The following is a 25,299-nucleotide window of genomic DNA, read 5'->3' as shown; positions in this document are numbered from 1 at the left end:
TGAATCCAAAAACCTACGTAAAGCGAGCCACAGTAGCACAGGTGCCGGTTATCTCTGAGCTTCTGTGCTGCTTAGAAGCTGAGACAGGAGGATCCCCAGAAGTTTAATAGGCCAAATCACGTAGGACACACATTAGCCAACAATAAAAAGGTCCTGATTCAAAAGCAAGGTGTCCTCTGACCTCCACATGTACAGTGTAGCATATTTATACCCCCACTTACACACAAGATCATATGCAAGTGTGCATGTATGCACTCTCACATGTACATCACATTCAAACACAGAATAAAAACAGAACATAAATTAACTGACATTTTAAATCCATTCTTTTTCTCTTACAAATATCACGTTTTCCAAATAACTGAAAGATAACCCAACTATCATTAATAACGTGTGAAGCAATTCTTTTAAATGTTTCTTATTTTTAAAGAATACAACAATATCTACCCAACAGACCCCCAGAAACTCCCGGGGCCTAAGCCACCAACCAAAGGGTACACATAGAGCGACCCATGGCTCCGGCTGTATATGTAGCAGAGGATGGCCTTGTATGGCATCAATAGGAGGAGAGACCCTTGGTCCTGTCAAAGCTCCATGTAGGGGAATGTCGGAGCAGAAAGGTGGGAGTGTGTGGGTGGGTGAGCACCCTCATAGAAGCAGGGAGAGGGGGATAGGATATGGGGTTTGCAGAGGGGAAACCAGAACAGAGGATAACATTTGAAATGTAAATGTGTGTGTGTGTGTATATATATGGAGAGAGGGGGGGGGGGAGAGAATACACTGTCTATGGGAGACAATAGAGCTCCCCAAGACATGGTGTCGATTATGGCAACAAAGAGTTCAGCATGGTTGAGGCCAGGCAGCCAAATGTCTCTACAGTTCTCCAAGAAAGGAATCTAAAATAAACACAGATCAGGTCTCCCAAGTGATGAGCCATATGGTAGTGACATTGGGGGGTCAGGAGGAGGGAGGGGCTGGATGTCGCTCAGGAGTATTTATCCCTAGAAATGATGGACTGTACTCCTTGATCTCCTTGCTGGGGTGTTGCTATAAAATTATTTAAAAAAAAAAAGGTGTCTATTACCCCACACTAGATCCGGCATTGTAGTGCCCCAAAATATCTGGTGGATAGCTTTATCTCAATCAACAAACTCTCTCACCCGCTCTGCTCCATCCCATATCAGGTTTCTTTCCGAGCCTGGTAACAATCTCTCTACCCATCTAGTTCCCAAGGCAGGTTGCCACCATGCCGGAAATACACATCCCAAGTCTGTGGTGGCCCAGTATCTCCAGTCACCACACACTCTCTTGAACTAAAATCGTCACATGAAAGAACACACAATACAATAACCTCTGATCCAATTGATAAGATATAATTTGCTCATCTAGACACACAAAGCCCTGTACACATCCATCCCTTAAGAATATTCATAACAACCTGTAAATGTGCAGAGAGGAATCTTAACATCCGCCTCCATGTTCTCTCCGCTGCTTTCTCCTCTTCCCTCAAACTTTTCTCCCTCCCATCCTTCCTTCTCCTCCAATGACAGGCCTCTGTACCTGCCTTCACCTGTATGACATCATCCTACACTGGGGCTCTTCTGTTCAGACTGATGCCTCCTCTTTGGAAAGGGAAAGAGCACTGGGAAGCATAGTGAGTTGGGAATGGGGCATCTCTTAGGCAGAGGCTATGCAACTTAAAACCTTGTTGGCCCAGGCTCACTTCCAGGTAAAGGACCACAGCACTCTTGATTAGCAACTGGTACTCAGGAAGATCAAGATAGCTAGCCTATGTCTGACTAAATAAACACAGTAAATCTACATGTCTACACAGTAAGACCATGGATGTGACTTTGCCTGTTAATCTTATGAGGATAGAAATCAAATCCTAAAGTTAAATGTCAAAGAGCAGAAAGCTATAGACCAATCCTTTTGAAAGCCAAAACTTTTTCACCTTTAATTTCTGGGAGAAATTTAACCCTCTACTGCTATAACATTGGCTTTTCTATTAAGTGGAACTAGATGTGTAAGAGATAGCCCCATATCTCTTAAACAGTGTGCCTAAATGTAACCCTTAGGAACTTACTAAAGAAAACTAAGTAGATGGTTTTTACTAATGCATATCATTGGTAAAGCAAATAGTTGCTGGATATTTTTAAAAACTCCAACTGTACTTGTGCAAAATATAAACTCGGAAACCTCAGTCTGAGATTACAGTACTAGAGTATCTGCCGAGAGATGTGTCTCATTGTAGATGACTGTTCAATAACTTCACCAAATATGTATAAAGATTCCATCCCTTTATTTCCTATATGTTAAAAAAAACAGGCTTATTAAAAAACTACCTTGACATCATCCAAGATCAAATAACAAAAAAAAAAAGAAGAAGAAGAAGAAGGCAGGGCCACCAATTTTAGCTTTTTTCTCACTAACAAACAATCATGAATAACATGTTTGGACCACACCTTCATTTTCAAACACTGAAGTGACTCTCTTCCTGTTTTCCTTCTTGCACATCGGTCCTATTTTCAAAGTTATCCTGGCTATTAGTAAACTCAGTGTGATCATCTGTTGAAACATCCAGAGTTCGGGGGGAAGAAAATCCCTGCAGCTGTTTGATGCTCAAGAATATGAACACTTACCAGTCAGATGAAAGAGAGAAGACAGGAGGACAGATCAAGGGGACGGGAGTCTGGGTGTCTGCAGGCGAGCATTTACTGCTTTCAGAGAAAGCAGCTTTGTGCTTCTTATGTCCCGGGACTCATGTTGCCTTCAGCTTACAGTGAACCCGGCAATTACCTCCTCATTTCCACTTGAAATTAAGGATCAAGGTTTAAACATGCTCTTTTCCTTCTCTACTACATTGTGATTAAAACTGCCACCTGCCTCACCTCATTCATCCAATCACCTCCAGGACAAAGAGTGAGTCCCTCCAGAAAGAACAACACAGTTAATTAGAAAAACAAAGAGTAGTGTGGAATGAAGGGTCTGGGCTTGATTTTTTTTTAAGTGCACTAAAGAATGTAACAAAATAAAATGCAGTGAAAATAATATTTAAGCTGGACAGTTACCTAATGGCATCAAATTGTGGCACATTAAGGATCTTTGCATATATCCTTAGTCCTCAAGGGACTTTAAAAAGCACCTTTCTGTGTTTCGTCCACTGAGTATGAAAGTTGCATCCCTGGACTCAAATCTATTTGACAATTATAAGACCTGCGGATCCAGCCTCGTCTGATTCCTAAACTTTATAACACAACCGCTCCATAATGTTTTCATATTAAGCATGTAATGAACCTAAGGGTAGAGTGAAAATTATCTGGATTATTTGTATATAAAAAGCTACACTACTAAGTGTGGAGCCACTGAACAAGGAGTGTCCAAACCCAGTGGGTGTGTCCGCAACACAAACCCTATGCTCCTGGCCAAGGGGGCAGTGCAGAGGGGGACAGAAACAGTCTGCTGCAAGCGTGTGACTTCTAACCACACACAAAGGAGTGTCCAACCCCAGTGGGTGTGTCCGCAACACAAACCCTATGCTCCTGGCCAAGGGGGCAGTGCAGAGGGCGACAGAAACGTCTGCTGCAAGCGTGTGACTTCTAACCACACACACACACAAAAAAAACCTCACACAACAGTATCACTGCCTAAACAGGACCTGAACTAGAACACCACCAAGTGGCATGGCAATGTGGGCCAGGGAAATCTCACAGTGCTCCAATCGCAGATGAAGAGCTACACAGGCAACTGGAGACTACTGGGAGATAACTAGTCTTCCCCAAGGATGAGCCCTTAACTGGCTATCCAATACCAAAACATACAAAAACAAGCTATAATTAATGAACTCAGTGGGTTGTATTTATATAACACTGTGTGTGTGTCTGTGTGTGTGTCTGTGTGTGTGTGTGTCTGTGTGTATAAAACAATAATTTTAATATAAGAGGCCATGAATTTAAGAGGGAGTGAGGGACACGGTAGGGTAGAAGAGGGAGAGGTGGAGAGTGATATATTTTAATTAATTTTTCACCTTCGAAAAAAGTTAGGTTTAGATGAAAACATTAATCGCACACACACACAAAAAAAATCAAGTTTTACAAGTTAGTTGCCATAGCTACACAGTTACAAAGAATATGCAATAAATAAATGTGAATTATAAAACTGCATGTTTAATGTTGTCTTTTTGTTGAGGTTCCAGGTTCCTTTTACCTCCAACACAAAATGAAGTAGGGCTTCATGCATTAAGCATAAAATCAGCCTGGATTCACAAAAGCAATGAACAAATACTGATGAGCAGATATCACCATGAGAAAATAATTCTGTTCTTCTATGTGTGTGTGTGAGTGTGTGTGTGTGTGTGTGTGTGTGTGTGTGTGTGTGTGTGTGTGTGGTCACTTGCGAGCACATACATCCTAACTTTAAGTGAAGGGAACAGCAAACTTCCATTCATTTAATATCTGTTAACAAAAGCCTATGTTTCCAAATAAGAGCACAATTGCTCTAACCCTCTCTTACACTCCATAAGGACTATGTAATCACATACCTAGGGCCCAGCGTCACGAGAGCTGGAATGAAACCAAGAAGTTATCATGTAAAGAGAGATTTATTCCAAGGTGGTGCAGCTGGCCCAGGAGCCTGTTCTAAACAGAAGTCCTATCATATCACTTCAAGACACTTTGAAAATGAGAAGAGGTCAGGGACTCTTGGCCACTGCTATCAATAATCTAAGAGTGACTCTGGAATTAAGACAGAACTCTGTTGCAAATGAGTGTTCCAGTATAGGAAAGCAGGTCAGCTGCATGAACTCTGGCTTCTCCCTGCCTTCTAAAACCACTGACATTTGAAGTTCTTCAGAATCCACAGAGTAGCTGGGGGTGAGGGGGAAAAGTAGACCAGTAGGTCACATTTAAAAGTCTTGTGCTGGGGTTGGGGATTTAGCTCAGTGGTAGAGCGCTTGCCTAGCAAGCGCAAGGCCCTGGGTTCGGGCCCCAGCTCCAAAAAAAAAAAAAAAAAAAAAAAAAGAAAAAAGAAAAAAAAAAGTCTTGTGCTATGAAAAAAAAATGTGGGTATGATCCCTGACACTTCAAACCCAAACATTCTAAGCTGTATCCCAACACGTATGGATTTTGTCATGAGACAGAAGCAAAAAATGCACGAAGCAGAAGTCATAGCACATGTAAAACCACAGCCCGATCTGGAGCGCCATCAAAACACACACTACACAGTAAAGCGGCATGTTGGCACACCTTTATGCTAGAATCCATAAGTGTATTAAATGTCTACTTGATATAATGTATTGTCCGTTATTGTATCAAAGATACAAGAAAAGGTCTGCATAATAATTTTCTTGTACTAAGCTAGAAAACTCACTCTTACAATAACCAACAGAATTTATGTCTCTTCTTGACATCCTGCTTTCTATCCAATGACTTTCCTAAACTGTATATACAGGTAATTATAAGAAGGAAATATTCAACATTCAGTGTTAAAGGAACATAACTGTGAAAAAAGATACCTTGCTCCTAATTATTTTAAAGACTTTTTAGTATCCCTTACAGAGCAGCCCCGCCCCATATCTTATTAGAGGGAACAAACTGAGATTTGTTGAGCGATGAAGGATCTGAGATACACATAGAGATTAGATTAGAACAAAGAACAAGGAGCAGACAGTGCAGCTGGGCCTAGGTTAACAGAAATGAGGGATTATTGCAAGGGTGCAGGCAGAATAGTGTCCTAATTGTCTTAGTTACTTTTCTGCCACTGTAAGAGAACAGTGTGAACAAGGCAGCTTATAAAAGAAAGTTTACTTGAACTTACAGTTCCAGAGGGCTACCAGTCCATGATGGAGAAGTGGAGCGATGGGAAAAGGAACAGGGAGTGACGGGCTCACAGGTAGAAATGCAAGCACAAAGCAGAGAGAGAGAAAACCAGAAGTAGGTGATAATTTAGCCATACAAAGCCTGTCTATAACCATGAATGCTAGGCTGTACCTATTGTACCTCCTCAAACGACAGCATCATCTGGGACCAAGGATTCAAACAGTGGCACGTCTGAAGACATTCTCATTTAAACCAGGACAATGATCACATACACCTATTTCAACATTCAGTCATCAAAATTGGGAAGGAAGAGGGCAGAACAGATGGAGTAGGGCGAACGTCTGAAAAGGAAGTAGCAGCTTGGAACCTGTTCTCACACCTGTCTAGGTGCACAGCAGCTTGCAATAAAGTAACAATAGCCATGCAGATTCGCACATAGCACATATTCAAAGAGGCAAATGACGCAATCGCTAAACTGAGAGATGAAGGGAATAGTACTTGAGAACTTATCAGGGATAGAAGATGGCTCACTTGTTAGGGTGCTCTCCTTGTAAGCATAGTTCAATACCCAGAAGCCATAGGTAAAAAGGCAGATGGTGTGCACTGTTCTTGTTAGACAAGCCTCGGAAGACAGACAAGCAAACCCCAGGGGCTCCCTGACTAGGCCAGTCTAGCCTATTGAATTCCAGGAATGAGAGAATCATTCCAAAAAAGGCTAAATACACACACGAACCCATTCATCCCAACACATGATCATACATGCATGAAGAAAATGCTAGGTTTCATGACTGAGTTGCTCATAAATGAAGATACTACAAGCAAGATGGGGTATGAAAAAAAAAACAGCTTTGAGGTGAAAATCTGTACCTTCAGATTATGTACGCTGGGCTTTATAGGCCCCAGACTGAGCCCGTTAGAATAATGTATAGACCAGCACAAAAATCTAGAGCGAAGACAGAGTTTTAGTATCTTCAAGAGGTTGAAACTACAAGGAAGATTTAAATGTCTAAGGAAAGAATATTATGCAGAAATTAAACAGCATATAAAAGAAGATAAATACATGGCGAATAGGGAGTCACCCTGGATGACTTATACCATATGGTCTGAAGGATACCAAAGTAAAACCTACAAAAGTCATGGAGGAAAGGAAAGACCATGGTTACAAGGAGCCAAGAAAGCCAGTACTATACAGTGCTAATGAGAAGGAATATATATCATAAATTATCAAGACAACGTTTATGGATTTCTTTTTTAATTTATGTTGTTGTTTTCAATACGTTCTCCTCCCTCAATGTTTATGAACTTCTTCTGAACAATTTTAATAGGAGTTAAAGAGATGGCTTAGTGGATGAGAGAGAGCACTTGCGAGCACCAGCAGGGTACCAAGATTCAGTTCCCAGCAGTTCACATGGGAAACAACTGTCCATAACTTCATCTTCCAAATTGTGACCTCCACAGATACCCACACACAGCATTCACTGACAAAGACACACTACACACACACACACACACACACACACACACACACACCTCCACAGATACCCACACACAGCATTCACTCACAAAGACACACTACCTACACACACACACACACACATACACACCTCCACAGATACCCACACACGGCATTCACTCACAAAGACACACTACCTACACACACACACACACACACACACACACACACACACACAAACACATATACACATAATCACATATAAAAATAAAAAGAATAGTATTAGTAAAGAAAGATTAATCTCAGTAGAATATTGCCAGGTATTATGCCAATTTTCATAGGCAAGCCAGAAAAAATATGTATCCTAGTAAGATGATGTTTGAAAAATGAAATATCATAATATGCACTGAAATAGTATATAAAGTTTAAACAAAGGATACTCACTGGTAATCAAGCATTGTATGTATCTGACCAGTGCTCAAAATGTCAGCCCTCTGTTTAGACAAGGAAATAAGCCAAACCAGTGGTTCTCAGTGTCTCAGGGACTGAGACACCAATCAGTAACAAAATTACAGTTGTGAAGTAGCAATGAAAATAAACTTAGAATTGGGGTCTGCTAAGACCATCGGAAATATGAGTTTTCCGGGGGTCACAACCAAAAGGCTGAGAACCTCTTGCTTGGAGTAACATCTCAATAGGAAGTGCTTGCTGCTAGGAAAAATAAAAAATAAAGAAAATCATAATTTCACTTTCTCTTTTTCAGGCTACAAGAACTGAAAAGGAAATTTCAAAACAAATCCTTCATAATCCTAGATCAGTGAATGACTGCTGTGAGGAGAAGCCCGTGGCCAACTCCCAGTGCCATATATAAAATGTGAGCGAGCAAATACGATCACTAATGAGAACTGACTGGAGTACATCAGCGGCTTTACTGACATTAGAAAGCGCCAAGTGGGGGACGTCACCACAGGAGCTAATCAATGACAGTGACCATACACTAATCAACTTACTTTTCACCCTTACGATGCAGGCAACTCACTCTGCACTAGATTTGGAATTATCACAGAAAACAAAGAGAACCCCCACAACAGAATTTCAAACAGCAATTTTGATGAGGAAAGAATTCAATGATCTATCCATGAGAAGAAAATGTCTCCCCGTCCCCACTCTTACATATTGATAATTGTGCCTCAAATTTTCTGCAGTATTTAATAAGCACACTTTGCCACTAAATGGCTGTCTTGACATTTTAGGCCAAACACAAGCAGGTTACTTAAAATAAACCAAAAATGAAATGTACTAGTATTGTGGCTTTGACAACATATCCAAAATGAGATGGTTTATTAAAAGTAAAAACGTATCTCCTCACAGTTTGAGAGACTGAGGCGTCTAAAAACAAGATGCCCCTGGGTGAAGCTGTGAAGTGCGATGGGTGGGTGCCTATCCTGTGAAAGTGGTCACAGACGCTGTGTGTTCGTGACAGCCATAGAAAAGCCATTTTCAAAGACAGACTTTTACAGTATGGCCCGTTTTCTTGCTCTAACAGCTCTAGTCCTCTCTTCCGTAACGTTCCCTGAGCATTAGAATGGGTGTCATGGATGTCCACAACGTCTGCTTTTTGATTGGCCCACAGCCCACTCCCAAAGGATGTTTCCTTAACCAAGGCTTCAAGCTGACTATGGGTATAAGGGCTTTACCTCATACCTGCGGAAGGAACCCTCATGGCTTAGCCTAGTTCTTTATACAGCCGTAGCACCTAAAATGTGTAAAGGACACATTCAAACCATAGCAATCAATGGCCGTGATGACACTATGAAAAAGTTTTTATTCTCCAATGGCTAACAATACAAGTCACCACTGCCAAATGCCAAATTACTATTTGACATGCCTAAATGGAACATGTGTGCTGGAAAATGGTAATTACCCAGAACCAAGGACATAAGTAGAAACCAGGTCACATAGGAGCCATAAGGACCCGCTGGGCCAGACTTTTCACCAAGAACACCGGATTCCCTCACTTCTTTATTCTGCCCTTTGTTCCTCTCATTAATTTTGACAAACCATGAAAGATGACTGTAATTGCTTCAATCCCAGTGGAGTTGAATATGAAGTACGCACACACACACACAAAAGGAAGTGAATAAATGGTGTTTGTCTGCTTGTGGCCAGTGGAAACTGGAAACAGGACACAGGCAAAATATTCCCACAACCCTTGCTTTAGAAATTTCTTACAGGTCATTTTACAAATCACACAAGTAAAATCATAATAAAATTAAGCACCTCTAACAAAGCTGGGCATTAACTTTAATCACCTGTTTTAATTTGTGTGCTCATTATAACAAAATGATTTTTATATTAAATATATATTAATATATATTAACATATTAAAAATATGGTGAAAATAGACAGGGACAGAGCTGAAAGTCTTTATCACATTCCTTTCTATATTGTTTTCATTTTGATCCATGTAAATATATTTCATACAAAAATAGATAAAATGTTTGCTTTTGTTCTAAAAATCACTTGTTTCAAAATCTGATCAAGTCTTTTAACTTCAAGGAGTACACGCTAATTATCTCAGGGGACACAGGCCTAAGTATTCTGAGTGAAATGTTGCCAGACTCCTCCCCAGTACTTAATGGAAGGTCACAATTACATGCTCCAAGAGAGCATCAGCCCAGCTGGTTGCTTTTTGGGGGGTGGGAGGCTCCTCTATTAGAATAAGTAAACTCTGGAGTGAGCTGCTTATAATACCTACCATTTTAGAATCTCAAAAATAGCAGTTTTCTCAAAAGTTACTTATGTGAATATGTTTAATAACATGACAAAGCTAGGATGTGAGCTTTAAGGGTTTTTGTGTTTTCAAGTCACATCAACCCATGTTCATAATTACCAATGTCACTAACTAGTTCGATGTTTTCTGTGATTTAAAAAAAAGTCTGTAATCTGTTGCCAAGGTAGTTTTGATTTTTGAAGTATCTAGGCTTTAAGAACGAAACGAGTATCACAATATGACTGCCAACAAAAGACTTGAAATGGACTCGTAACTACTGTAGTTTATATATTAGCTATTTTAATTTTCAAACTAAACCTGAGCAGATTCTAATAAGTGGGAAGCCTAGTGGGAGAGGAGCTCAAATTAAAGGCTTTTTACTTGGGCTCTGCAAGTTGGCTATCCATGCCCTCTTCCCTCTCCTGGAAGGTGAGGTCAAACACCCGCTCAACTGTAGCTCTTCTATGTTGGTTTAAGCCAGAAGAGATCTGATCAACGATTAAAGTGAAAGATTAATGCACTCACAAGAGCAAACACTAGGGTGCAAGGTATTGAAAGACTGCCTGAAAAGACTGCAAAAAGGCTGATCGGAAGTAGACTACAAAGTTTGAAAGGCACAATCGCACACGCCTTAGGTCACGTCCACTGCAACTCCCAGGACCAGAGAGCGGCCTGTGAGTTCCAGAAGCGGCTGCGTGGCTCCAGCGCTGTTTGTAACAGCACGTAGATGAGGGCGCGCGGCCGGGGACTGCGCGCGAACGGGGCGGACGTGCAACAAGAAGTTTACACTCCAGGCACCGGGAACCCTCCCGGAAGCCTGAGCCACGCCCACCACATGATTGGCGCGCGAAGGGGGCGGGACAGCGCGGAGGGGGACAAGGGCGGGGAGGGAGCGGGGCGGCTGGCCGCAGGCAGAGGGCAGTGGAGGGGTCCCCTGGTACCTGCGCTGGAAGTCTGCGGCGTAGGGCTTCAGGTACGGGTCAATCTCCAGAAGTCGGCCCAGCTCCGGCACATCGGCCAAGGCGGCCTTCAGTTGAGCTTCGGAGCCCTTCTCCTCTGCCGCAGGAGCCGCCGGCGCCGCCATCTTCGCCGCAGCCCAAGTAGCCGAGGCCCGAGAAAGTCGAGTGGCCCGTGTGGTGTGCGAGCGGCAGGGCGGAGCCGGGCGAGCCTAGGCGAGCCGCTGGGGACTTGCCCTTTATAGCCGCAGAGCGGGCCAGGGTGAGCCCGGGACACACGTCCTCAGCGCGGCCCCCGCCCACTCACAGGGCCGGCCCCTGGAGCCCTGAACAGTGGTGGCTAGTCACCGGGAGGCGGGTCTCACCATTTGCTCTCCCTTCCCCTTCCTGCCTAGTGGTCACCTCTCCTCAAACACCTGCTCTCATTTCTGAGGTTTTTTCCTAGGGATGATGGTTTTCAAACAGTAGAAAGTTCTCCAGGACAATAGTTAAATGTAGATAACGTGGTGAAACTATTGAGAATCTTAATGTCATTTAACAACCCTAGTGCCCTAAGTTTAATGTGTCTCATGAATAACCAAGAGAGTCTTTGAAGGTTGCATGGATATATACATGGATAGCCCGATCCCTGAAGTCACAGCAAAAACAAGAACTTTCCTGGTTCCCCATACAGAAATCAGAAAGGCATTTATGTTTCCGCAAGCTATTCACCACAAAAACTGTCTGTGAGACATGACTGGGAGAAGGTCAGTAAACCGTACTGCACTCTCCTGCTTAATAACACTGATAAAGCAAGAACTCTTCTGCCCAAGCTCCCAAGTATAACTACCTTCTGAGCTTGCAGTCCAGTGGTTCCTTTTTAACACGGAATGGAGCCTGATGAAATAAAGGATCACTAGGTAAAAAGTTCTTGACAAGGCATATGACGGGAATTATATCCCCAGAACCCACGTTGTGGAAGGAGAGAATCAGTTTTCACATATTTTTCACCCCTGGCACGTATATACTGATACACAGGCATACGTACACACACACACACACACACACACACACACACACACACACACACTTTAAAAAAGCACAGATTTAGACACCAAGGGAAATGAATCCTGCTACTCCAGAGTTCGCAGGCTACCTCTGTATCTTGGTGAAATGTGCATTCTGAGTCTGGGATCCATATACCAGAATATATTTTTAACTACTTTCAGGGGATACTGATGCTGCCAGGTTTACATAATTAGACTAGCTAAACTCTACGGTATACATCAGATAATGTCATTAACAATTTAAATGGCTTGCCAGTTCACTTAGAGTGAAATATGAACTTGGTCTTTCTTAAAACATTATACAAACTGTAGTTTGTACTGCAGTGGCATGGACCTTCTGAGAGAAGGTCATCTGAGAGAATTCTGAGAGCACTGAGATTTCTACTTTGTTGGGGATTCTCTTCCTTAGTTTGTTTGTTGCTACTTTCCTTCCAGTCATCACTAAGACAGCTAAAATCAGAAGCCCATAATTCTTTCTGAATAAACTACTTCAGCCCATTCTCTCTATGCTAAAGTAAACACAATGTAAGCTTCGTGTTCATCTTTAAAAAGCAAGCTTTATTAAGATCGGGGTCCTAGTTTACCTTGTTTTATATGCCAACCTCTTGCCCACATAGTACAGCTAAATGGGACTGTCATAAATATCACATAAGCCCATTTCCAGTGGAGCAGTTGCACCAGAATAAATACTGATCAAATGTACCTCTTTTAGTTCTGGTGTTCACAGAATACCATTTCCTGCTGACATTTAGGTTGTACTGCACTAAGACACAGCCATGGAGGAATAGCATTCGAGTCAGTGTTTCTGGAATGAGGAATTGAGGAATTCAGGGCAAAGGAGTAAAGGGAAGAAGAGAAAGGAAAGTAGCCTCAATCGTGTCCAGAGAAGCAGGACAGTGCCAGGAAGTGAGCTAGTGCTGGGTACCTGTTTGGTCTTGCAGATCTGTAGTTAGAGGGATTTGAGGAGAAAACTAAGGATTTGATTTGTGTTTAAAATACCCTCCCCAAGGATGCACCTAATCCTGACAAGCCAGTGAGGAGGTTGATACCCCAGGAGGAAGGCTCCCCTTTCTCAGAGAAGAAGGGGAGGGGGAAAGGGAGGAGGATCTGTGTGAGGGGATACGGAGAGAAGGGGGAGGGGCTGATATTGAGATGTAAAGCAAACAAACATTTAAACTACTTAAAATGAAAACAGTGAAATACCCTCTCTGGAGAATGGTCCAGCAGAGCAGAGGAACAGAAAGTAGAGAATTAGGAACCAGCACTGGTGTCTAGGAGAGAAGATGATGAACTAATACTAAGAGGATAATGGAATGAAGATGTGGAATTTATGATAAATGCCCAAGGAATGCAGAAGTAATTTATATTTTTTTTAAGCTTCACAGGGGTGCTGCAGTAGTGTACCACAAACTTGATGATGTAGATCAACAGAAATCATTTCAATTACTGTCCCACCTGAGCCTTGCAACCTCCCCAGTCACTGGCTTTGCCCGTGTTTATATTACCAGATTAGTCTCTTCTCTATGAAGTAAGTCTTCAGTCCAATCGGAAAGCAGGTGCTTGCACCCATTAGTCCTGCCCTTTTGTCACCAGTGTGCATAACTGGTATGCTGGTAGTATGACGTGCGAGATCCAGCTTAGGAAGAATATTAATGACAGCTGTTTTTCCCCAGTAACTATCTCCTGCCTTCTGGCACACAAATGGCTGCAGGATGGAAGGGACTCTGTCTTAGCCTCAGCCTGATTTCTTCACGTCACATAAGTAAGTATGTGCTGTCTTCAGCACTAAGAACTTCCTGTCTAGTTCCAACGTGCAGCCAATAGCAATGGCCATGACCCTTATGATTTGCCAACCCTGAGATGTCTCTAGCCAACAGCTAGTCAAGAGATAGCCCATCTCTGGCACTCTGATATTAAATTTTATGGCTGGGAGACTCTTCCCACCTGCACGAGTTGCCCTAGCTCGACCTCTTCTCCTTCTTTTATCCTCCTCCCGGACGCTTCTACAAATCTGTGTGGCACCCAGAGTCCAGCATCATACAATAAAATGTTTTCACAAAGGGTGAACTTTGTCTCTGAAGTTTCATCCACTTCTAGAAATTGCACATTGGACTTGGGATTTAACAACTAAGGGAATACTAAAATTTGGCATGAGGAATGTCCAATACAGCCTGACAAGATCTTATGACTTGTATCAATTACTTCTGGGGGAAAAAAAGTCAATATATAAATAAAGCTATGTTGGAGACCACAGCATGGATAAAATTGTACCTTAATACTATAATCTGTGATCATGCTCCACACGGTGCCATGCTTTCTCATCCTAGAGCTGATGTATGTACTTCTCCACCCAAGAAAGGGCAGGTTTGCATGGGGGTGGGGGAAGAGTGAGAATCAGAGCTGTGTTCTTACCTGCTAGACCTGCAGTCCAAGCCAGATTCCTAGATCGAGCAGGCTCTGGGTCAAAACCATGGCCTTTACCTCTACCTCAGCCATGTTTGACTGCTGAAAAACGTTTAGGGGTGGGTGAAAAGTTTTTACTCCCTATAAACTTTCTTGCAGAATCAAAATGTGTATAGCATATGCTTGGGAAACGATTGTACAACACAGGACAAAAAGTACTTTCCCCTGCACTGCTTTTCCTTTGCTTAGACTCCTACTAGTTTTCCCACTTAGGTACTGCAGCTAGAAAAAAGTCTTGTTTGTCATTGACAAGAGCTAAGTAGACTCTTTTTTTTTGTCTACTTTTCCCTTCTTTTCTCTTGATTTGTTAGCAGTTTCAGAACCTGATTTACTTGCTATTCTAAATCACTCTTATCTGTTGCAACCTCTCTTGCCCCTTAAAGATTGTATCCATGATAGGGGTTCAGCAAAGCCACTAAAGCCTCATCTCAGTCCTTAAATCCCTACTCCTTAACTGTACCGGAAGCAAAGTCCTAGCAGGCCTTTTGAAGTAAGCAGCAAACTTCTCCTCTCACTGGCCATTTCTCTGAGTAATCCTTGTCCATCCCCCAGTAATCTCCCAGTTCTTGGAATTCATGGGAGACCTGCTGTCAGCGAGAGCTCCTGTCTGGAAGAGCTCCCACAACCCAGTCCATCAGAGAATGGCTGATTTCATACTGCCTCAGTTTATAATCCTATCAAGGAGGAGTGCTAGTGACCTTGCTCAGATTTCTCTGCTTCCAGGGAATCTGTACCAATCACATACTCTGTGTCCCTCAGATGTCTGAGTCACACTGCAAGAAATAATTAAAGCTCTGTTTGATACTCAGAGTGAGGAGATGGATCTCCAGCAGTCATAAAAACCAGGTATGATGGTGTATCTGTGCCTGTAAACCCAGCATGAGGTGGCTGGGAAGAAGGGAAACCCCAGGCCCACTGTTCGGCCAGCCTTGAAGAAATGTAGAAATGCAGAGGTCCATTTTCGGGGAAAGATTCCATCTCCAAAAATAAAGTGGAGGTTATAGAAATCTGGCTCAGCAGTTAAAAGCACATCCTGCTCTTACAGAAGACCTGAGTTCAGTTCCAAACACCCACGTCTGACTGCTTACAACCACCTCATCTCCAGCTGTAGGGGGATATAGCGTCTCCGGACTCTGTAGGCATTTACAGGCACATCATACCCACAAACACGCATGCACACAGACATATTTTTAAAAGATAAAAATAAATCTAAGACAAAGTAAGCTGGAGGGATGGCAGTAATTAAAGCCATAGCCACTTCCCAGTACCAACACAGTGTCTCATAACCATCCGTAAATCCAGTTCCAGGGTATCTGATGCCCTTTTGACCTCTGCACACATCAATGTACATTCATATATGGGGGGAAAAGCTCATACATAAAATAACTTGAATCAAGTAGAAAAGCAATTGAAAAAGACACTATATCAACCTCTGTCCTTCACCTGTGCCTACACTGACACAACCACACACATGCTCACATGGAGGAGCCCTAATTCAAGCAGTTCAGATGTACTGAATTCCCCGACTGTTACATTTTCTTGCACTCTGTCATTGAGAACCCCATCTGCATGCAGTATTGGTGATTATCTCTACCTCTGTATTAGAAATCAGACCTGAAGAGATATCTCCCACCTTCTTTCTCCCTCCTTATTCTGGTATTCCCATGGGTTGCAAATTTTTGGATCCCAGGAATGCATCTAGTACAGACATAATTTGTACTAACACCTTTATCTCCTCCTTTCTCTCTCCTGACCTCCATTTTCCCAACCAAACCACAGGGTAATGCAAGAGGGAACAGCTGTATGTCTTTTTCCCATTGTAATTACTTCCTTATATAGGCAAGATCCTTCTGTGCAGACATGACCTACAGCAATGCATACAACTGACAACACAGCCTGCTTATATTCTTGCCTCAAAAGTAATCCCTTCAGAAATTGTAATGTCTTCTCTAGGCCATTGGCCATTTCAGGGAAGGGGACAGCTACTCAATCATGTAGCTGATCCATTGCATAAAATAAAAATGCTAACCAACATGGTGTAGTGGGATATGACCACCTTGGGATTTCCCCACAAGGGTGATCGATTATCAAGTAGTTCTACTTTGGTTACAGGTCTTATCACTCACAGAAAGCATGAAACTCCCATGACAGCAATTAGATAAACCAACACACACAACATAGGGCAAAGGGCCACATCAGTATGGATGAGCTGCAGTCAAACAGATCAACTTTCGTGGCACACCTTATCAGAAACCACAGAAGCCATCTATGTAAGACTTCTCTGGAACTCATCTTTGGTTCTGTCCTGGCCTGTTTGTGCAACAGTTATTTTTCATAACTTGCTTTGAGGAGATTGGAGAAATTTCTCTTTACCCAAGGAGGCGAAATGATGACAAACTCAATGAAACAATTGCACCTGATAATGTGTAGTTAACCTCTTTCGACCTGAATTTTCCTTCTAACACCTTCTGTAGGCCTGGATTTGTAGATACATATTGCTTAAATTTGGTTTTATCATGGAATGTCTTATTTTTTCCATCTATTGTGATAGGAAATTTTGCTGGATATAATCTTCTAAGTTGGCATATGTAGTTTCTTAGAGTTGTTAATTATTAATCTACCCAGGTCCTTGCTGAGTTTTAACATCTCCATTGAGAAGTCAAATATTATTCTAATAGGCAAAATTCTTGACTTACCACTGCTTAATGCACTGTGGATGATATGGGCTGTGACTCCGTCCTGGGTAAGACAAAGTAAGCAAAGATAAGATGATTCCATAAGAATAGTGGAGCATCACTGAAGCAGGGCACAAAAGTAAGAGATACTGCCTTGGTGTCTGGGATAGTTTGTATGGGCTTGGCCCAAGGAGTGGCACTATTTGGAGGTGGCACTATTTGGAGGTGTGGTGTTGTTGGAATAGGTGTGTCACTGTAGTTGTGGGCTTTAAGACCCTACTCCTACTTCCCTGGAATTCAGTATTCTGCTAGCAGCCTTCAGATGAAGATGTGGAATCTTCAGCTCCTGATGTACCATGCCTGTCTGGATGCTGCCATGTACCCACCTTGATGATAATAGACTGAACCTCTGAACCTGTAGGCCAGCCCCAAATAAATGTTATCCTTGTAAGAGTTGCCTTGGTCATGGTGTCTGCTCACAGCACTAAACCCTAACTAAAAAAGTTTCCTTGACACTAGTCTTTGCTTGCCATTTCCCAATTTGTCTATGTTGAATCTAAATATTTGAGTGAAGCTATGATTTTATGTTCACAGGGTAAATAAGACAAAAAATCAGCAGAACCAAGAAACTTATTGCTAAGTATACCACATATATTCTTACCAGTGGAATTTTGTTAGTAGGATGGTTAGGAAGTTTGAGATCTAATTCCATCGATTTTGCCTGCAAAATGCATAATGTCCTCCTCCTTAATAGCTGAATAGTATTCCTTTGGGTGAATGAACCACATTTTCTGTATCCATTCTTCCGTTGTGGAACATCTGTGTTGTTTCCAGCCTCTGACTATCAATAACAAGGCTCCTATGAAAATAGTGGAACACGTGTCCCTGTGACATGGTGGGGCATCTTTTGGGTATATGCCCAAGAATGGTATAGCTGTGTCTTCGGGTAGATCTATTTCCAATTTTCTGAGAAACTTCCAGATCGATTTTCCAGAGTGGTTGTACCAGTTTACAATCTCACCAGTAATGAAGCAGTGTTCCTATTTATCTATATCCTCGACAGCATGTGCTGTCTCCTGAGTTTTTGAACTTAGTCATTCTGACTGGTGTGAGGCAGAATCTCAGGATCGTTTTGATTTGCATTTCCCTGATCACTAAGGACCTTGAACATTTCTTTAAGTGCTTCTCAGCCATTCCAGATTCCTCTGTTGTGAATTCTCTGTTTAGTTCTACATCCCATTTTTCGACTGGGTTGTTTGGGGTTTTCCTCTGTTACAACTGAGCAAGGATTTCAAGAGGAAAAGAAAAAGTGTTAGTTTAAAAAACAAACTGTGATCCGATTGCCTGATTTATCATTTCCGCCATTTAAAGCATTGGGAAATCACTCAACCTCTGTGTCCCTTGACTTTCCAAAATGTGTTCTTTATATTTGAATGTTTGGTAACTTAATACATTAGTAGGATAATATCTAGCACACAGTAGATGCTATATGGGGGTTGACTGTGCTTTTAGTAGTAGATAATGACTGTTTTAAAAATCCATAATTTTCAGCACTGTATCAACTTTTCGGTAGGATTTATGAGTTATGATTCCTTATGTCCATATTAAGTTTGGCAGAGTCAGGTTTGCTACATGCTCCCTCTATCAGCTGCCAAGCCTCTCAGAAAACTGGGAAGAAAGTTAATGCTTAAATACTTAAATGCCATGTAATGACTGTTCTCTGTGATGTGAATTTTGCCACCTGAAACCAGAGTGAGGCAAACAACTTTTCCTAAGTTGGCCTGGAAGAGTTCTTAGAGGACAGTGATTTTCAATTACTTTTGTCACAGGTTGAATGAGAAGCAGTGACCTAAAGGTGAACAAATCCTCCGAACAGCAGGGTTTCTCCCTTAGAACTGAACCAATTTTCCTGATTCTAAAATGGCAATTTTTAGTTCACTCCGTTACACTTTTCCTTATGCCTGTGTATTATCTGTGGTGAGAGTTTTGTACCTGAAATTTTCAGCACTTCTAGACTTTCCCTTGAAAATTCTGCAAACATTTTAGGCACAGACTAATATGAGAATGGATGGATAGCTGAGCTTATCAGTCAGGTGCTATCCTGAGAGCCAGCTGCACTGATTGCTCAGACTGATAGCTGTTGATGCAGTCTTCCTCCAGCCTACACACTCGTCCAGCAGGTGTGTTCTTGTGCTTGTGTAGGGTCTTCAGTGCACTTATGGGAAGACCTCAGGCATAGAAAGCACTGAACAAGACAGCGTGCTCAAGAAAGGTCTAAGTATTTGAACCCAGGTACAATTTCTGTAGAGCCGATAGTCTTCAGAACTGTTTTGTAATGGCTGTCATATATGAAAAGAAATTCAAGTGGTAATATAGAGTATTTTATAATCATTTAAAATTTTTATGCATATTTTTAATTTTAATTATTCCATATATTTTTATTAAAATTATGTATTTGCTTTACATCTCAATATAAGTCCCCCCTCTCCTCCCAGTATCCCCTAACCCAGATCCTACCCCTATTCATTTCTCCCGTTTTCCTTTGAGAAGGAAGAACCGCCCCCCCAGGTATCACCCACACACACACACCACTCATCAAGTCACTGCAGGACTAGGAGTCTCCTCTCTCACTGAGACCAGATAAAGCATCCCAGTTAGGGGAATACAACCCACAGGAAGGCAGACAACAGATTCAGGGACAGGCCGCACTCCTGTTATTCCTGTTATTGGGGCACCCACATGAGGACCAGGACGCTCATATGGTACGTATGAGCAGGGGCCTAGGTTCAGACTGTACGTGCTTTTTGATTGGTGGTTCATATCTAGGAGCCCCCAAGGGTCCAGATTAGTTAACTCTGTTGATCTTTCTGCAGAGTCCCTATCCTATTTGGGTCCCAAAATCTTTCACCCCAACTCTTCCATAAGATTACTCCCTGAGCTCCTTCTAATGTTTGGCTGTGGGTCTCTGCATCTCTTTCCATTGACTGCTGGATGGAGCATCTCAAAGGAAGTTAGGCTAGGCAAGCGTAAGAGAGCATCATTACTAGTGTCAAGGATTGATTCTTGTCCGTGGGATGGGTCTCAGTTTGAAGCAGTCATTGGTTGGTCATTCCCTCCATCTCTGCTCTATCATTGTCCTTGCACATCTTGTAGGCAGGACACATTTTAGGTCTATGCATAAATTTTAAATAGTACTAGTATCTAGTAACATTTGGATGAAGCTCAGATTCCTGGAAAATCAATCTAGAAGAAACCAGACACCTAAAAACATGGGTTCAAGTCAATGGAGAGAATCCCTCACATAAAGTTAAGACACAGAGCAAAACGATAAAAGCTTCATGTAGGGAACTTGGCACAAAGTATAAGAACACAGTCTGCCACTGTTGACTTCCACTGTAGCAGTCGAATGAGTTTGTTTGTTTGTTTGTTTGTTTTCTGTTTTGTCATAAAACACTGCCTAAAAGCAACTTAAGAAGAAAAGAACTAATTTCTTCATACAGTTATAGTCCATCAAGAAGGAAAGTCGAAGCAGGAACTCAAGGAAGGAACCTGGAGGCACAACCTGAGGCAGAGATCATAGACAAATGTTGCCTACTGGATCGTTCTCCACGGGTTTCTCACTTTGCTTTCTTTAAAACCCCAAGACCACCTACTCCTCACAGATGTGGTACTTCTCACAGTGGGCAGGGATTCCTGAATCAATAATTAACCAAGAAAATACCTTACAGACTTACCAATAAGTAATCTCCTAGAAAATGGTTCTCAACTTTCCTAAAGCTGCAGCCCTTTAATGCAGTTCCTCATGTTGTGGTGATCCCCAACCATAAAATTATTTTTGTTGATATTTCATAACTGTACTTTTGGAGATAGATGTTTGCCAAAGGGGTCGCAACCCACAGGTTGAAAACCACTGTCTGGAAGCATTTTCTCGATTGATGATCCCTCTTCCTAATTACATCTAAATTGGCATTAATTTGACAAAAATCAATTTGACATTGATCACTTTCCAAGAGGACCAAATATATCCTAATTCTCAGAGCCAGTGGCAGTTCCCTTATTTATAAATAAGAGTGTCATTAAGGGGATAGCATCTAGATATGCAAGAAATCTTACATAGCCGTATAGGAGAGCATAGAGAACATACAACAATGTGACTGAAACTAGTGATTGAAAAGTCAAAAGCCCAAGGAAGCAAAGTAACTTCTCCTCTGGAGCTTCCAGAGGAGGAACAGCCTTGGCAACAGTTTGACTTCAAACTTTGGGCCAGAACTGTGAGAGAATAAGTTTCTATTTTTTCAAGCCACCTAAGTTATGGCAATTTGATTTGGTAAACTGCAAGCTAACACATGTTTTCACATGAGACTTTCAAATGAGTTAGTTTATGATGCTTGTAAGATCATCACCATGAAAAAACTAACCCAACGTAACTCTAATTTAGGAGAGCCGGAGATGTTGAACTTGGCTGCATCTTGTACATTTTATACAAGAGAGCCATCAAGTTCTTTCCCATTTGTTGAATTGGTTGAGTACTTAAGAATCAGCCCAAGCCTCACATACGCTATACAATGGGTCTCTCACTGAGCAACACTTTGGCCAAAATTGTATTTCAAACTACATTATTTAATGCAAAAAAAGAGAGGACGACCTGAATTAACTTTAGAAAGCAACGTTTTGACTGGACACTAGATAAAAACAAAAAGAACTATAGATAAAACTGTTCTGGGCTGACTGAATTTACGAAAATTTATTTATTTTTTCCCAAGTTGGCTGGGAGCACTGAAGACACTTCACTTATCTATCATGGTTGGATAAATAAGTGACTAAATTATAGAAAATCAGCACCAGGTTTAAGTTACAGAGACACAGTAGGTGGAGTGTAGCAGAGGCAGTCTATGATGAATTAAACGGACATAAATATACACATCTGTGAAATACAAATGTGTGCATATGAAAAACAAATACTGAAAACCATGTCTTATATGTAAATGTCAGTTTGCGTAATACATAGATTCTTGATGTCAGTCTTCCAAACAGCTGGGAAAACAAAACAAAAAGCAGAGATGTTCATCTAGTATCCCACTGTGGAGTTTTGATTGAGAATGGCTTCCTTAAGCTCATATATTTGAATATTTATTCCCAGGTTCCTTAAGCTATTTGAGAAGAATTAGGAGGCGTGGCCTTATTTGAGTAACTGTGTAACTGGGGATGGGCTTTTGGGTATCAAAGGCCCATACCATTCTGAGTTAGTGCTCACTCAGATCCCTTCAGATTCTCCTTCCTTCCCTTGCCCATCTCATGCCTGTGGAACAGATATCACTGCCTCATTACAGGCTTGCCTGCCCTCGGAGATGCTCTGCACCTGATGTTCATGGACTCACCCTCTGAAACTCTAAGCAAGTCCCCAATTAAACTCTTTTTATAAGTTGCCTTGGTCACGGTGTCTCTTCACATCAATAGAAGGGAAATAAGACAATAGGAAATATACTCATCTTTGTTTCTAAACATCATTTTTAGTCAAAAAAAAAAAAAAAAAAAGAAAAGAAAAGCCGATTCTGAGGTCAGGTAAAAATAGGTAAATAGGTATATGATAAATCCAATCTTAGGGTTCCTTCTCTCTCTCTCTCTCTCTCTCTCTCTCTCTCTCGTGTGTGTGTGTGTGTGTGTGTGTGTGTGTGTGTGTGTGTGTGTTTGCTTATTTGGTTTTGTTTGTTTTTTTTAAAAAAACAATTTTTATTTTTAATTTAATTTATGGAGAATTTCATATATAAGTCATTCTGAACCCTTCTACCATCAAACCTCTCCCATACCCCAATTTCCTCTCAAATGTATAGCTTCTTTATTATTATATGGGTACACACACACACACACACACACACACACACACACACACACGTAACCTGCTGAGTCAATTCATTGTTGCTTGTATGCATATACATTTAGGTAGATCACTTGGGATTGAGTAACCATCAGGGGACCTATCCCTTAAAAAGGCCAATTAAGCCTCTCTAGGAAGCTTGAGCGAGTGTTTGATGTTTGGAAAGGGTATAAATGATGCACCACAGGCAGTGGATGAATCTGTGTGGTATCAGGTCAACTTGCCACTCTTTCCTGGTCATCATCTGTCACAAGAAACACATCAAAGAACTTCTGATGGTATTCCAGCACCTTCCTGTTGCTTCTGTGGACTCAGGCAGAGCGACAGCTTCTTCTGGATCAGACTGCCATTACTGATTGCTGAATGGCGTTTGTGACTAGACCAAGCTAGCGCTGCTGATTCCTGTGAACTGAACTGCTGATATCCTGACAATGCAGATTGGATCCAGTCCACGGAACTATTTCTAAACAGTTCCATGTTCTCCTTTGTCCTATTAACGAATCCACTAACTCTGGTGGGTGGTAGGCTAGAAGGGAGGTTAGTGCATTTAAGTATACTTATTAAAGAGGGTTTTGGAAAATGCAAGCCTACACATCTTTATAGAAATGACTAGTTAAATAAAATAGGAGTGTCTTAGTTAGGGACTTACTGCTGTGAACAGACACCATGACCAAGGCAACTCTTATAAGGACAACATTTAATTGGGGCTGGCTTATAGGTTCAGAGGTTCAGTCCATTATCTTCAAGGCATGGCAGCATCTGGCAGGCATGGTGCAGGCAGAACTAAGAGTTCAACATCTTCATCTGAAAGCTGCCAGTGGAAGACTGAATCCCAGGCAGCTAGGACAAGGTCATTAAAGCCCACACCCATGAGGCCACACCTCCCAACAGTGCCACTCCCAGGACCAAGCATATACAAGTCATCAATCACAAGGAGATAAAGGGAAAATCTTCCTTTCTTAAAATTTTCCAAATAATTTGTACTCTCCCTTCTCAAAGAAGTGGTGTTTAATCTCTTCTGCTTGAATATGGGTTAGACTTTGCTACATACTTTGAAATAATAGAATGCGGAAAGAGAAACAGTGGAGAAATCTTTCAGAATAGACATTAGCCCATCAAGGTTAGAGCAACATCATACTTGGAGTTTATACACTCTTCATACCATGTGATGGAGGTAAGCATTTTTCCTTTAAGATACTCACTTCTAAGTGGAGTTTCTAATCACGTGATAATGTGCAAAGGTAAATTGCGAAATCCCTGTCCATTACACTTAAAGCCCACCAAGAAGACAGAAGAGTATCAGTGGTCTATACAAATGTCAGGTTCTTTATTTTGTTAAATATGCATGTAGCAATTGCTAGCACAAGAAGTTGGATAGAAGGCATATGAGAGCTCTGTATTCTCTTGAAAACCTTTAAGTAAAAATTACTGCAAAATGCATTTTAATTATGCTATCACCTCTGTTACAATCTTAATGTTTTCTGATTTTGTAGAGAAATTAAAATCGTTCATTACAAATATTGTATTGTCTTTATTTCTAGAAGAAAAAAGTATAGTACTTGCTATCTATTCCCCCCAGTGATATTCAGCCCTTCCTCAATCTGTGCCTAATGTTTAAATGAAAAACTATAATAATATTTTAATGCTGTAGTTAATCAAAACTTCCTGTCTCTTCTGGTGGAATTAAGTGTAATGGATTTTCTGAGCTTCTATTAACTCTTTGAGTTTATAAGGCTGCCACTTAGTTATCTGGTGGCAGTGTTCAGAGAAATTTAAAGGAACTGCTACAAGTACCTAATTAATCCTTACAAAGTTGAGATAATCTGATTCATTAAAGGAACAATGTGTGCCTGGCACTGAACTAGAAATTTTTAATTACCATTTTGTACTTTGCGATAACTTGATCTTCAGTGGGGGGAGGGGAGCAGAAGAAAAGTGACTGTCTCTAGGTTACATGCTAAAAAGTTTAAAACATGGACGTAAATGAAATATAGAAACAGATAAGTGTCCTAAATTGTAAGAATTAATTTCTGACATTTGAGCTCATATTTCCCAGATTATTGATTCTGAAATTAATTTCAATAAGAACTCCCCCACTTTTTTTCCAAAAATTGCCCCACCTAGGGATCCCTCCCATCAGCAGATACCAAACCCAGTCACTATTGCTGATGCCAAGAAGCCTTTACTGTTAGGAGCCTGTTATAGCTGTCCGTGAGGGGCTATGCCAGAGTCTGACCAATAC

At 41.4% G+C, this 25,299-nt stretch overlaps 1 protein-coding gene across 2 annotated transcripts in view; it reads right to left on the bottom strand.

Moving 5' to 3' along the window:
• Gbe1 (1,4-alpha-glucan branching enzyme 1) overlaps positions 1–11,335 on the bottom strand; it is a 265,447-nt gene extending 254,112 nt beyond the window's left edge. Inside the window, exon 1 of one of the 2 annotated variants that reach the window (XM_039088229.2) lies at positions 10,984–11,335. In XM_039088229.2, the coding sequence (XP_038944157.1) occupies positions 10,984–11,126 (143 nt within the window). In that variant the 5' untranslated portion in view covers positions 11,127–11,335. 2 annotated transcript variants of the gene reach the window in all.
• Positions 11,336–25,299: the final 13,964 nt, after the last annotated feature.

Source organism: Rattus norvegicus, chromosome 11 (genome assembly GCF_036323735.1).
Source record: "Rattus norvegicus strain BN/NHsdMcwi chromosome 11, GRCr8, whole genome shotgun sequence".
Taxonomy (NCBI): domain Eukaryota; kingdom Metazoa; phylum Chordata; class Mammalia; order Rodentia; family Muridae; genus Rattus; species Rattus norvegicus.
Note: the sequence above shows the minus strand (reverse complement) of the source record. Positions and strands in the feature narration are given on the sequence as shown.